The sequence below is a fragment of the Podarcis tiliguerta genome, assembly GCF_965153285.1.
Source record: "Podarcis tiliguerta genome assembly, chromosome: 12".
NCBI classification, from domain to species: Eukaryota; Metazoa; Chordata; class Lepidosauria; order Squamata; family Lacertidae; genus Podarcis; species Podarcis tiliguerta.
The window spans coordinates 53463111-53476936 of NC_139545.1; the positions used below are offsets into that span (position 1 = coordinate 53463111).

Below are 13826 nucleotides of genomic sequence, written 5' to 3' on the forward strand. Positions count from 1 at the left end.
TAATTCTTGAGAAAGTCTGCCTTAGATAAAGAGCGACATTCGCACCACGGATTAGAGGACAGTGTGCTTTGTAGGAACGAAACGGCTCCTCCTGAAAGGCCCGCATAGCATTTGTTGAACTTGATTTTCTCTTTCTTCACAAGCCTCCCAAAGTCACAGGCGGCCTCGGAGCTGATTGGGTATTCAGCGCTCAGCCTGAGGACAGAGGAGAAGAGTATTAGAAATGGTTCTTTTTGCCCTTGGGCAGAAGCAAAGCAGCACATAAAAAAAACCTCACAGTCTCCAACATTGATCCAGGGAAGCACACAGATACTGATTTAAATATCTTTCGTAGATGCTTTATTAACTAGACTTGTGCTCAGTCCAGATGACCCCTGCCATCAAGTACCGTATTTTTCGCTCTATAAGACGCACCAGACCACAAGACGCACCTAGTTTTTGGAGGAGGAAAACAAGAAAAAAAATATTCTGAATCTCAGAAGCCAGAACAGCAAGAGGGATCGCTGCGCAGTGAAAGCAGCAATCCCTCTTGCTGTTCTGGCTTCTGGGATAGCTGCGCAGCCTGCATTCGCTCCATAATACGTACACACATTTCCCCTTACTTTTTAGGAGGGGAAAAGTGAGTCTTATAGAGCAAAAAATACAGTAAGTTCTTCTGGGAGAGATCTCCTCCTTGGTCTAATTCCATGGAGGGTGCTTGGAAAAGTGGAAGCACCCACAAGCCCACTCACCTCTTAGTCTCTAAGGGCTTCTCCAAGGCTTCCCATTCCTTCTCCTCTATTGGTCCTCTCCCATCATCACCACCACCAGGAAGTGGAGTTGTCACTCTGCCTGGGCTTGGATCATAGCCATCCCAGACCCCATCATGCTCTCATGGCCAAGCCACAGCCTCCCCTCACATAATAATAATAATAATAATAATAATAATAATAATAATAATAATAAATTTTATTTATATCCCGCCCTCCCCAGCCGAAGCTGGGCTCAGGGCGGCTAACAACAATAAAACAGTACAAAAGTACAGCACAAACAACACTCTAAAATCATTCATTATAAATTAATTAATTCAAGCCACTGGCAACCATTGGGCCAGAGCTCCGCGAAGATTGCCGAGGGAGAGAGTCAGGCTGCGCCCTGGCCAAAGGCCTGGTGGAACAGTTCTGTCTTGCAGGCCCTGCGGAAAGGTGTCAAGTCCCGCAGGGCCCTGGTCTCTTGTGACAGAGTGTTCCACCAGATCGGAGCCACGGCCGAAAAAGCCCTGGCTCTAGTTGAGGCCAGCCTAACTTCTCTGTGGCCTGGGACCTTCAAGATGTTTTTATTTGAAGACCGTAAGGTCCTCTGTGGGGCATACCAGGAGAAGCAGTCCCGTAGGTACGAGGGTCCTAGGCCGTATAGGGCTTTAAAGGTTAAAACCAGCACCTTAAACCTGTTCCTGTACTCCACCGGGAGCCAGTGCAGCTGGTATAGCACCGGGTGAATGTGATCTCGCAGCGAAGACCCCGTAAGGAGTCTCGCTGCAGCATTCTGCACCCGCTGGAGTTTCTGGGTCAGTCTCAAGGGCAGCCCCACGTAGAGCGAGTTACAATAATCTAGTCTGGAGGTGACCGTCGCGTGGATCACAGTGGTTAGGTCAGGGTGAGAGAGGTAAGGAGCCAACTGCTTAGCTTGGCGGAGATGGAGAAATGTCGCCTTTGTTGTAGCTGCAATCTGCGCCTCCATGGAAAGGGAGGTGTCGAAGATTACACCCAAACTCTTAACGGACGGTAACTTGCCTTCTCTTCTAGCTCCAGTCTCAACCAGGGCTTGACTAGCCTGCCTCCTATTCCAAGGAGTGGCAGCGTTCTCTCTCTTTCTCCAGTCTGTCTCTTTCCCTCTCTTCCCTTTTTTCCTTCTGTCTCAATGCAGCCTTAAATATCCATGCCCTTTCTCTGCTTCCCGTCCAGCTCATGCCTCCTTCTGACTTGCCTTATGGGCTCCTTTCACCTCTCCCTCCTCTATCCCACTGCTCCTTTGTCTCCTGCCATCCACTGGGGTCCTTTCACTTACTTCTGTACCTCTTCTACCCATTTCTGTTCTTTATCTCTCCATTTCTCTCTTCTTTGGCCGGCTCCTGACTGCCTGGCAGCTGCCCACCAGGCAGCTTGCCTCCACCCCAGCCAATTTTTTTGGTTGTTTGATGATCTTCAGTTTGGCCCACAAACTTGCAGTTGCCTACAGCTACTCTAGATGATGCTTCTAGGGCAGGTGAGGAAAGGAGCCACCACCCCAAGCTCTGTTATCATGTTAAGCACTTTTCCATCTTTATTCATCTCCACCCAACTTTTTACAAGCATCTGATTCTCACTCCCATTTCACAGAAGAGGCTCTCCAGTCTCTGTAGGGAGCTATGAAGAGCAAGATTTCTAAGGCACCAGAAGAACTTATGGCTAATTGGGTTTAGATAAGCACGTCTGCCCCACCTCAGGTATTGTCAGGGACTGGCAGGATGTTGGGATTTCAGTTCCCACCAGCTGCCAGGAAGTAGCAAGAGCAGCAAGGTTGTTGACATCAGGTGATGTCTCTCAGCATGAGAAAGGAAGTCTGAGCCAATTCTCAATACAGGAGACACTGAGGAGTGGTGATTGGATTCTGATGACTGGGCACAGAGAGAAGGGGACTTGGAGACTGACTTGGAAGAAGGGATACATGAGCTGGGGAAAGCTGTAGCAGCCAGGAGATGAGAGGCAGAGGCACATAGCTGTCAACTGCACTGGCTCCTGGTGGAGTCCAGGATCAGGTTTAAGGTGCTCATTTTAACCTTTAAAGCCCTATACGGCCTAGGACCCTCGTACCTACGGGACCACCTCTCCTGGTATGTCCCACAGAGGAGCTTACGGTCTTCAAACAAAAACATCTTGGAGGTCCCGGGCCACAGAGAGGTTAGGCTGGCCTCAACCAGAGCCAGGGCTTTTTCGGCGCCACAACCCCAGGGTCGGTCACGACTGGACCTAATGGTCAGGGGGCCCTTTAAAAAAAAAGGTAAAGGTACCCCTGCCCATACGGGCCAGTCTTGACAGACTCTAGGGTTGTGCGCTCATCTCACTCTAGAGGCCGGGAGCCAGCGCTGTCCGCAGACACTTCCGGGTCATGTGGCCAGCGTGACATCACTGCTCCGGCAAACCGGCACCAGGGCAGCACACGGAAACGCTGTTTACCTTCCCGCTATAAAGTGGTACCTATTTATCTACTTGCACTTAAGGGTGCTTTCGAACTGCTAGGTGGGCAGGAGCTGGGACCGAACGACGGGAGCTCACCCCGCCGCGGGGATTCGAACCGCTGACTATGCGATCAGCAAGTCCTAGGTGCTGAGGTTTTACCCACAGCGCCACCCGCGTCCCTCAGGGGTCCCTTTACCTTTACCTATTATTGTGTGAAGTAACAGTATCCTGGTGAATTTCTGCTCCAAGCCTCCTTTGCATGTTTTCTCCAGATCCGCTGTGCTTTGGTGGATTTTTAAGTTAATCATCCCTTTCCCAAACAGCCACGCACCCAAGAAAACGAAACTTGAAAAGACTTACATGATGAAAGCTGTTACTCCAACAGCCCAGATGTCTGTCTGTGGAACAGCTCCTTTGTCTGCCAGGAGTTCTGAAGCTAAGAAGACACATTTGTACATATTAGGGAAGCTTCCTTAGAAATGCAAACGCTGGTACTTACCATGATAAGCTCCTCCTCTGTAGGAAGAGGATCCTGTGTGGGCTGTTGCCATCCACCTCTCCACTGGCAGGAAGTCAAACTTTTGAGAGGGTACACCCAGTGGACAGAGTGATCCCCTCACTAGCTAGTAAACCAATAGCCAAAAAATAAACAACTTATCAGAAAAAGGAAAGAAAAGAGCACAACCTGTTAAGGGAAAAGAACTCAGTGTGATGGCCTGGGACTCGGGCTCCCCTGCAACAAACACCAGCTTGGTCGAGTTAGGGGCCTAAGCCTGCCCTGTCTCCAGATGTGGGGATTACCTCGTTGCCTTCAGCTGGGCCATCACTTACAGCTGCTCCACTACCAGTTGGGTCAGGAGAGGCTGAGGCAGCCTCTGGGTCTAGTAACCCACCGATGTCTCCCGAGCTGCAGAGACAAAGGTCTGAGAGAAGGAGAGACCTGAGTACTCGCAGGATGAGTGCTTGCCTTTGGGTGAGACAGGGAGGTAAGTCGCTGGGGGATCAGGACTGGCTGCTACCCCGACAGAGATAAAAGGCTGTCGGACCCCGCCCCAGGTTGCGGGAGCAACATTGCTGTTTGCCAGAACCTGCCTGTGATCCTGTGCCTGACCTAGCCTGGTTTCCTGCCTCATGTCCTGCCTTGGCCCTGTCGGACTGACTCCTTGCGGAACCCTTGGATTTGGGACCGGACTTGGACCGTGTTGCTCGGGTTACCCACGGGCCCAGCACATCAGTGGTCCCACAGTGAGAACATAACATTCTAGGTCAGCCAGTCCCTGGGCCTCAGTCCCAAAAACGATGTCACATAGAGGAGGGAGAAAGGTTGTTTTCTGCTGCTCCAGAGAAGCGGACACGGAGCAATGGATCCAAACTACAAGAAAGAAGATTCCACCTAAACATTAGGAAGAACTTCCTGACAGTAAGAGCTGTTCGACAGTGGAATTTGCTGCCAAGGAGTGTGGTGGAGTCTCCTTCTTTGGAGGTCTTTAAGCAGAGGCTTGACAACCATATGTCAGGAGTGCTCTGATGGTGTTTCCTGCTTGGCAGGGGGTTGGACTCGATGGCCCTTGTGGTCTCTTCCAACTCTATGATTCTATGAAAGCTGTAATGACCCATGTAATGTAGCACAGGTGAAGAAGAGAAGAAAACCCTGGTATGGGCTGAAGAGTAAGAGAAGAGGAAAGGGAAACATGGGGGAGGGGAGACAGGAGATCCCTGGCCATTGTTGGTGTGAGTGCTTTATGCTCCCAGGGAAAGCTCAACTGTCTGAGTCTGATGGCCTCCCCGGCACTGCGGTCACTTGGGAGGGCCTGGTGCCCTTCCTCCCTATAGAGAAGGAACATATCACAGTAAGTTCCAACATTTGCATCTCCTGTAGTGGAGGAAGGGAATCCTGTGTAGCAGTGGCGTAGCGTGGGTTGTCAGCACCCGGGGCAAGGCAAGTAATTTGCGCCCCCTAACCCCTGGATTTGCGCCCCCTAACCCTAACCCCCAGATGTTGCACCAGGTGCAGCCGGCCCCCCCTGCACCCCCCACGCTACGCCACTGCTGTGTAGGATGTGTCTATGCGGGCTCTTACCTAAGTGGTGTTCACCACCTGTCGAAGCACTCGGCTTCCAAAGGAGACCTTGGCTGAGGTGTGTCTAGCTTGGAATGCCTCTCAAAGCCGGAAGGTGAGGACCAGGTGGTTACCATGCATATGCCACCCAGAGGGGATTGGGTCCCAAACAGTGCTTCTGGTGGAATAGACTCTGCTTTCCAAAGAGGCTTCCCCTCTGCTATCATCTGGTAATACCAGCTTTTATACAGCGTGCCAGTGGAGTGTCTGTAGGAAGCTAGGATGGTAGAGATTACCATCCTAATTCTCTTAGGCCCTCCCTCCCTACAACAGGTATAGAGTTGTAGCCAAACTGACTCTGGGTGGTGGACTAATCGCTGTGACACCAGGGTCTATCCTGGAGGGTAGGCGCAAAGGGTCTGCCACTGATAAGGCCATGAGTTTTGTGAGCCAGCCCCTGCCCCCGGCAAGAAAGGAGTCACTACAATCCCTGAGATGTTAGACTTGCACCAGATGAGATTATTGAGAAGTCTCAATTAGAGCAGTGGGAGGAAAGGTGTATAGAAGCCCCGTACCCAGCCAGGCAGAGGTCAGGGAATCCATGTCCAGCACTCCCTGAGTCCTGAATCAGGAGAAGAGCTCCACCTTTTGGTCTTCTGAATTTGTGAACTGCTCTGTGTCCTGGGCAGCTGTTTACCAGCTCTATTTGTTACGCAGGCTGAGACCCTATCTGCCCACAGACTGCCTCGTCAGAGTGGTGCATGCTCTGGTTATCTCCTGCTTGGACTACTGCAATGCGCTCTTTGTCGGGCAACTTTCAAGGTGACTACAACTAATCCAGAATGCGGCAGCTAGACTGGTGACTGGGAGTGGCCACCGAGACCACATAACACCGGTCTTGAAAGACCTACATTGGCTCCCAGTACGTTTCCAAGCACAATTCAAAATGTTGGTGCTGACCTTTAAAGCCCTAAACGGCTTCGGCCCAGTATATCTGAAGGAGCGATTCCACCCCATCGTTCTACCCGGACACTGAGGTCCAGTGCCGAGAGCCTTCTGGTGGTTCCCTCACTGCAAGAAGCCAAGTTACAGGGAACCAGGCAGGGCCTTCTCGGTAGTGGCACCCACCCTGTGGAACACCCTCCCACCAGATGTCAAAGAGAACAACAACTACCAGACTTTTAGATGACATCTGAAGGCAGCCCTGTTTAGAGAAGCTTTTAATGTTTGAGGCATTACTGTATTTTAATATTGTGTTGGAAGCTGCCCAGAGTGGCTGAGGAAACCCAACCAGATGGGTGGGGTATAAATAATAGTGGTGGTAGTGGCGCCTGCCCTGTGGAACGCCCTCCCTTCAGATGTGAAGGAAAAGCCACTCCTGACTTCAGGAGGGGGGGGGTTGCGGGCTCACGTCTCCGCCTACATTCTTGCGGGGCTGGCTCCAGCCCCGCGGGACTCCGGGATTCCCCAATCTGGTTATTATTCACTAGGCACTGGGCCAGCCAATCGGCTGGCTTTGTGGGCAGGGTTAACGGGGGGCATTTAAGGTCAGGGCAGCCCTGGCTCGCCCCTTTCTTCCCTTACAGCTGCTGCGGTTTTTTCCCTCCCACCCGCCCTCTGGGTTCTCACTCGGACTTTGCTATGGGCTTTGGCTGGTCACCGCAAGGGGCCTGGTAGGAGTTTTTCCATTTGGCTAATTGGCTGTATTTTAAAAGCCACTTGGTTTTTTCGCCTACCTCGTAGCAAAACGTCACAACTCCTCGGTTTTGGCGGTAGGCATTGGCAGGGGGTATTGTTATGCAAATGAAGTTGGAGGGGAGGAGCGCCATCACCTCCCCTAAATCTTGAAGCGTAGTTCGTTAAAGGACTCTGAGGGGCGTTGCCTCGTCCGAAACCTACAGAGGCTAGGGCCTAAAGCGCGCTCCCGAGCGGTAACCCCTTGGGGAGCGCCCTAGGGATGTGCATCTTGGGGGGCTCCCCCTGTTGGTGCTTAACCCTTCCCGGTTAGACCGGATAGACTGTTAGGGCCAATGCCTAAAGCCAATACCTCTCTTACCTGTAATCAATAAAGTTGTGGCCATTTTCGCCCATTAACTTAAACTCTGTTGTCCGGTGTCTTTATTTACTCCTACTGTGGGAGGGGGCGGGTATTGCCACGCAATAAGCAGCTATCCTATCTTTAAAAGACATCTGAAGGCAGCCCTGTTTAGGCAAATTTTTAATATTTAATGCTGTATTGTTTTTAATAAATGATGATGATGATGATGATGATGAACAGGTCTACTCTTGGAAGACCACAGCGACCCACTATTTGTTGGAACACCTGTGGAAAAAAGCTCCACACTAGCTTGGGCGACCTGTTGGCGGCTGAACATGTCTTTTCAGACATTGGAGGCGCCTGATACATGCTCTACTGATAGAGATTCTGGATACCGTTCTGCCCTAGACAGGAGATTGGTGGCCTTCTGCACGAGGACCTGCCACTGGGTTCCACCTTCTTTCCATCTATATGCTTTGGTAGCAGTGTTGTCTAGGGTCTCTCAGCCTGTTGGTGAGAGTCTGAGCTGATCAAGATGTTTTTCCTTAGATGGTCCACCACAGCTACCAGCAACTTCAAGAACGTCCTGGGGCTGAGGACCAATCCAAGGTGAGGCATTTGTACTGGAGATTCCTGCCCTGGTATGCAAAATGCAGAAATCTGCAATGAGATGGGTAAACTGGTATGTGGAGGTAGGCATTGATCAGGTCCAGGGAAGCAATGCACTCCCCAGGCATGAGGCCTTCTAGGTTGCTCTTCAAGGTCTACATTCTGAATTTCTTTTGGTTCAGCTATCAATTGACCCTCCTGAGATCCAGGATGAGATCCTCCATTTCCCCAACTTCTTTGGAACCATAATGAGAGTAGCGTAGCAGCCAGATTCTTCCTTAAGATTCTGGCACAGGCTCTATTACCCTGATATGTTGAATCTCCTGAAACATCAGGAGATGTTTCTGTGATTTCTTGGAGTGAGCAGAGGAAATGAAATGGTGGTGGTTGGGAGAGCTGCTCAAACTCTATCCTGTAATGCTCCTGGTCATGACTTCCCAGTAACTGAGGAAGTGCTTGCAGCCTCCCCCACATCAGAAGCTGGTCTGAGTCAGGGCTGTTGCTGGGACAGCCTCCTGCCTCCCTTGTTGTTACTACCCTGAGGCTGCTTGAGGAAGGTGTTCTGCCTATGCTGGCTTCTTGTTTATATTGCACAAATTGCATTTTTAAAGAAATAAAACAACTTTCTTAAAGGAAATGTGTTTTCTTGGAAAAATGTGAGTGCATCAAATATGTTGGTTACAGAAATGCTTACTGTAAGTAAATGATTAATTGTTTTCATTCTGCTCTTACATGTTTTGCAATAATATTCAGGTTGGCTTCTCCTAGTATAGTATTAATCCATGCAGTTACAGTCAAAGTGAATTTTCCTTCAAAGGATAAGTTAAGAAAGCAAGCTTTACAAACCCTTTGAGCAACTACTACAAAGAGTCAGCATCACCAAAAGCAATAAACAAAAACCAGTCAGGACCCACAACACAACTGAGGATCAATTAATGAGTAAACTTTAATAAGAGCCAAAAAGTAAAGCAAAGTACTAACTCTCTTTCTCCCCAATCTACCACCAATTATTTGGGTTTCTTATTTTCAAGATGCCACAAGACAGACAAATGGCAATATCCCTGGAGACATGAACATGGATACTTGTTGATGGGCATTGATCAACAGTAACAAAACTGAAAATACCAAAATGTATTGAATAAACATCTTTCGCAAGAAAGCCAGGAGAATTGGAAATGATTATGAAATGTTCACAAACTGGACTGGTCATGACATTCTTTGTACAGAATGTAGATAACAACAGACCAGATATAGGCAAGGGTATGTGATGAAAATGTGACCAGGAGCAGGGCAGTGAACCCCGTCCCTAGTAGCAAGCATGAGTTTTATGCCTTAGAGAAACAACATTTATAACACGTAAGACAGGGAGAGAGTTTGTGGCAACCATCACACAGGAAAGAGAGGACAAATACTCCAATCTAATGCACATCAAATATTCCACAAAAGAGCCCCCAAAAGTTGAAAGGCCATCTGTCTCCACTTTATTTCTTAACAATGTTTAAAAAAGGGGTGAGATAACAGAATCATAGAATGGTAGAGTCAGAAGGGAGCCCGAGGTCATCTAGTCCAACCCACAGCAATGCAGGAATCTCAACTAAAGCATTCAGGACAGATGGATAGATAAAATGCACCACTGAGTGATACTTGCATCTACCAAACTTATTGGGCAAAGAGCACATTCTTCTACAAGTTTTGACCCACAAATAGAAACATACGATTGATTTTTTAAGAAACTTAATTTAGCCTGAAGATTCGCAGGCACGTGATAGCAGGTTCCTTCCTCTGCCTCTACCTTCAGTGGCGAAGTCGGTACCTGAACTGAACATCGTGTGTGGGCTGCATCACACCAAACCCACAGCGGTTCTTGATTACGGGAGGGATTTCCTCCTCTACGTTAACCAGCTGCATATCAAAGTATGTCAGCATCAGGAAGGCAAGGAGTTTTAGCTCATTGGTAGCAAAGAAACGCCCAGGGCACATGGCCCCTGCACCCCAAGGCATGGAGAAATATTTCACCTTTTCCCCATTCTTATAGAATTTCTTTTTTGTGCCGTCTAGGCTGAGGAACCGGTCATATTTGAAAACATGGGGATCTGGGTGGATTTCTGGATCCATGTGTGCTGCCACAAAGGGGAAAAGGGCAACTCTGTCTCCTTTGCGCAGAAGGTATTTTCTCCCATCGTTCATCTTGAGTTCTAGATCCACTAACACAGCCCTGATCAGCATTGGGGCTGTTGCCAGTCTCAGAGTCTCTTCCACAGCACTGTCCAATATGGGGGTCTTGTCTAACATCTCCTTGGTGATATTAAGCACCGGACCCCCTGCCCTCACTTCCTGGCCAGATTCTCCCACCACTCTGTCCACCTCTTTCCTCACCTCATCCATCGCCTTGGGATTTTTCATCAGGTAGGCAAGAAGCCAGAAGGAAGCTGGTCCAGAATTAGCTTGAAGTGCCCAGAGCAACGTGAAAAAAAGCCGCCCCTGCATGTATTCAGGCATCCCAGCCTCATCCAGGTGTTTTTGCAGGTCAGTTATCCAGCCACTGACATTTTCCTTCTTATATACTTCCTTTACAGATGTGATGTTCCAGAAGTGTCTCTTCAGAGACTCTGCTTCCATTTTATCTCTGGGAGACAGCGTGGAAGATGCTAACCCCGGGAAAAAATTATCAAATTTGCAAAACTCTGCGAATAAATCTTCAGAGTCAGCTAAGTCACTCCTCTCAGCATCTTCTTTGTTCTTTTCACCTTTGCTGGTTGTATTTCCAAACACAGCAAGATATCCGGCCTTAAAGATCATGTTGTAGCTGAAGTGGAACAATCCATCCTGTTTCCAGGACTTCTCCCCTCCAGCTGAACTCAGGCTATGGCCCATCACTCTATGCAAGCTGTCCATCATGGCCTGGGTCATCACCATAAGCCCATCGCCCCTGAGGTGCTTTGAGTTGACTGCATCTAGTACCTTATGAGTCATTTCTGAATGCTGAAACCCAAACACTTGCTCCACAATTTGGGTTACATATAAAGAGAAATCCAGCTTGGTTCCTGGTTCCTTCAGAATAGCTCCATAGGAGAGGGGGTCCATCACAAAGGTGAAATAGTATCCCCCAAGCAGTAGCGTGAAGATATCCCCATGCTTCTTCTGCATCCTTTGCAAGAAGGCAACGCCGTCCTTCTGGAAGTGCAATCCATGTCCAAGCCACGGAATGAGGCCTTTATCTAAAGGGGGCTCTTGGGCTCTCCTCTGGCGGAACGCCCCCACCAGATAGAGGCCCCCCAATATGCATGCCAGGATGGTGCATAGGACCATCACCCAGAAAGCCATCTCTAGGAGCTCTGTGACACAAAAGCACAAGGCAGCTCTTGCAGAAAAAACAAGTGGTTATAAACAGTTGCTCCACTTATCCTGAATCTAGGTGGAGCCAATAAACAGAGCAAGCAAAGGTTAACCCTTGCTACGGTTAATTTATTTGCACTAAAATAATATCCAGTGTACCTTATGCAAAGAAAACCATAAAGATAATTAACAAACTGGGATTTGGAATGGATGGAAGTATGTCTTTTTAATCCCTATTGTAGTTAATTTATTTTTTTAATAAAAAGCCCTATAAATTGGAAGTACTCAGCTATTAAGCACCTATCTCCTTCGTTCTTTTTAAGCAACATAGATTTATATTAATAGATCTAACTTGTGAACAAAAGAAGGGAGGCAATAAAATGAGCAAGGGGAGGAGAGGGGGAATGTGGATGACCAAAGGGGGAGGGGAAAATAAAATATAGGACAAGAATTTCAGGGCAAAGGAGGATAAGGAAGTAGGGGGTTAGTGATGCAGTTGTGGGAAGGGGAGGCAAAGTTACTCAATTCACACTACCTGAAGCAATATGCAAACCAAAACAAAAGCTGATGTATTGCACACGCTCCCTCCTCCAAAACTATAAACAGCCATTGTGCACTGTATAGAAACATATGGTCTTTCCTTCTCCCTTCTCTCTGCTCTTCGCCCTGCTCCAAGGAGTGGAATTGCTGTCACTTACTGCAAGTGTCTCCTGCCTCTTTAGGGCAGCAGTTCTTTGTTGCTCTTGACTTTCTGGCTCCACAACCCTGGCTTTTGCCACAGAGAATGTGAGGAGAGAAAATTCCATCTATAATAACTGACTAACTGGCTGAACTGGAGCTAGGGCCATTGAGCTAAGTGCAATACTGAAGTTAAGCTATTTGCGATGTGGGGCTACAACCGACAACACAATAGTTTCGATAAGTGGCTCTGTAATCTTGCTCTGAGTTTGGGGAAAATGGAGCGATAGGTGGAACACGAACTCTGCAAGTGGAAAGACCCATCTCAAAAACCCTTGCTTTTCTAGTCAAAGAATCTTAGGTAGCAGGACTTTGAAGAAAGCCCATCTGAAGCTTTAGAGTGCCACAGTAGAGTAGACTGGGTTACATGGCTCAACTGTCCAACTCAAGACAAGACATTTTCATTTGTCTCCATGATCACCAGGCCTTTCAGACCCTTGATCCAAGAAAAGGCACATAACAAATCACTGATTACTCACCCATAGTTTCTACATAGTCCGTGCACCCATCGAGGGTAATGATTCTGTCGGGTTCATAGAACTGTGCGTTGCCGAAATCCAGGAGTTTGAGCAGGTTTGGTTCAGTGATGATCATATTTTCAGACCTCAGATCCAAGTGCAGGATATTCTGAGCATGGAGGTATTCAACAGCACTAAGAATCTGCCACAGATAGTCTCTGACTTCCACCTCTGAATAGGATGACCTACAAAACAGAACCTGGTTACACAACAACACGTTCTTCATTCTCCATAAGACTATAATCAGTTGGTGCTAAGCAAGGAATGCACATAAATACTTGCTGAAAGCAAACTCAAAGGGCATTTTTTCTAGATAGTGTTGGATGGGTGTTAGTGTGAGCATACCACTAAAGAAAAAGCAGAGATTATTTTAAAAACCACATCTCTAAGACCTTTCTTACTGTGTGTGTCTCTGTGTGTATAATGCATAAATATGCACATGTAGTGTAGACACACACACACACACACACACAGAGAGATGTATATGATCTGCCAGATTTCTGGGGATTTTCAGGTTTCAGGTTTTGGTAACCAATCTTGTAAAAAACAACTACACTATACTTAAGTAATGTAAAATAAGGAAGTAGTTTTCCAGCCAAAGCCAGGGGTTATTGCACAGAACTCCTCTTCTGTGACTACCACTTCCTCTTGTTTTAAAGGTGGGTCCTGCTTTAGAAAATGTCAAAGACTACTGGTCTACACTGGTCTTCTTCATCTGGAACAGTCACACTGGGTTGACTATGGAAATTTTACAATGGAACCTCTGAAAACTGTATTCTGAGGAGAAGAAGAAAAGAGGCCTCCACAGCTTTTGTGGCTGATGCATATTTAGTTTGTTGGACAAGCAGGCTTACCTTCCAGCTAAAGCATTGAGAAGCTCAGGGCCAACACAAAGTTCTGTGATCAGCACCAGGTGGCGTGGGCTGACGTAGGCCCCCTGCAGCTGCCCAATGTTGGTGTGGTGAAGCTTCCTCAGGATCTGATACTCCTGGAGGACATCTTCCTTGTCCTCTTGCCTATAGGGAATGATCTTGGCAGCCAAAGCATTTCCACTGAGCTTTTCTCTGCACTGTTTGATGATGCTGAAGCGGCCTCTGTCCCGAGGTGGAGCAGCAAAGAAGGGGAAGAAACGGAACAGAAGTTTGAGCTGAACGTTATTCCTTACCTGGTGATACCCCACCCACCCACGTTCTGCCATGCTTTGAGAAGACTGTCCTACTGGATGGCACCGAACCATGCTTAGGAGTGGCTAATGGGAAGAGCTGCTGCTGCTGCAGGGCCACTAAAAAGGACTCACAATAGTCGACACAAACTGTTGCCTGCAAGTGAGA

At 48.2% G+C, this 13826-nt stretch overlaps 2 protein-coding genes and 1 long non-coding RNA gene across 5 annotated transcripts in view; 1 reads left to right on the top strand and 2 right to left on the bottom strand.

The window, feature by feature from the left end:
* The window catches only part of OBSCN (obscurin, cytoskeletal calmodulin and titin-interacting RhoGEF), a 263533-nt gene that overhangs the window by 5420 nt on the left and 244287 nt on the right, over positions 1–13826 (bottom strand). Inside the window, exons 111-114 of the mRNA XM_083405850.1 lie at positions 13350–13589; positions 12457–12680; positions 3558–3633; positions 46–195 (exon numbers count right to left, since the gene is read on the bottom strand). Of these exons, the coding sequence (XP_083261976.1) occupies positions 46–195; positions 3558–3633; positions 12457–12680; positions 13350–13589 (690 nt within the window). The remainder of the gene's footprint in view (positions 1–45; positions 196–3557; positions 3634–12456; positions 12681–13349; positions 13590–13826) is intronic.
* Positions 4000–8619, top strand: LOC310661102. Of its 3 annotated transcripts, none has more exons than XR_014503707.1 (2): positions 4000–4462; positions 7844–8619. It is a non-coding gene; the product is annotated as an uncharacterized lncRNA (long non-coding RNA). The 3 variants fall into 3 exon arrangements; XR_014503708.1 differs by lacking the exon at positions 4000–4462 and adding an exon at positions 4797–4851; XR_014503709.1 differs by lacking the exon at positions 4000–4462 and adding an exon at positions 5253–5371.
* Positions 8832–11531, bottom strand: LOC310660965 (5-beta-cholestane-3-alpha,7-alpha-diol 12-alpha-hydroxylase-like). Its single transcript, XM_083406604.1, has one exon. The coding sequence runs from the start codon at positions 11225–11227 to the stop codon at positions 9698–9700; it is 1530 nt and encodes a 509-aa protein (XP_083262730.1). The 5' UTR covers positions 11228–11531; the 3' UTR covers positions 8832–9697.

Bases quoted from the DNA above. Each gene is read 5' to 3' on its own strand.
- LOC310660965 (XM_083406604.1), bottom strand. From the start codon at position 11,227: ATGGCTTTCTGGGTGATGGTCCTATGCACCATCCTGGCATGCATATTG.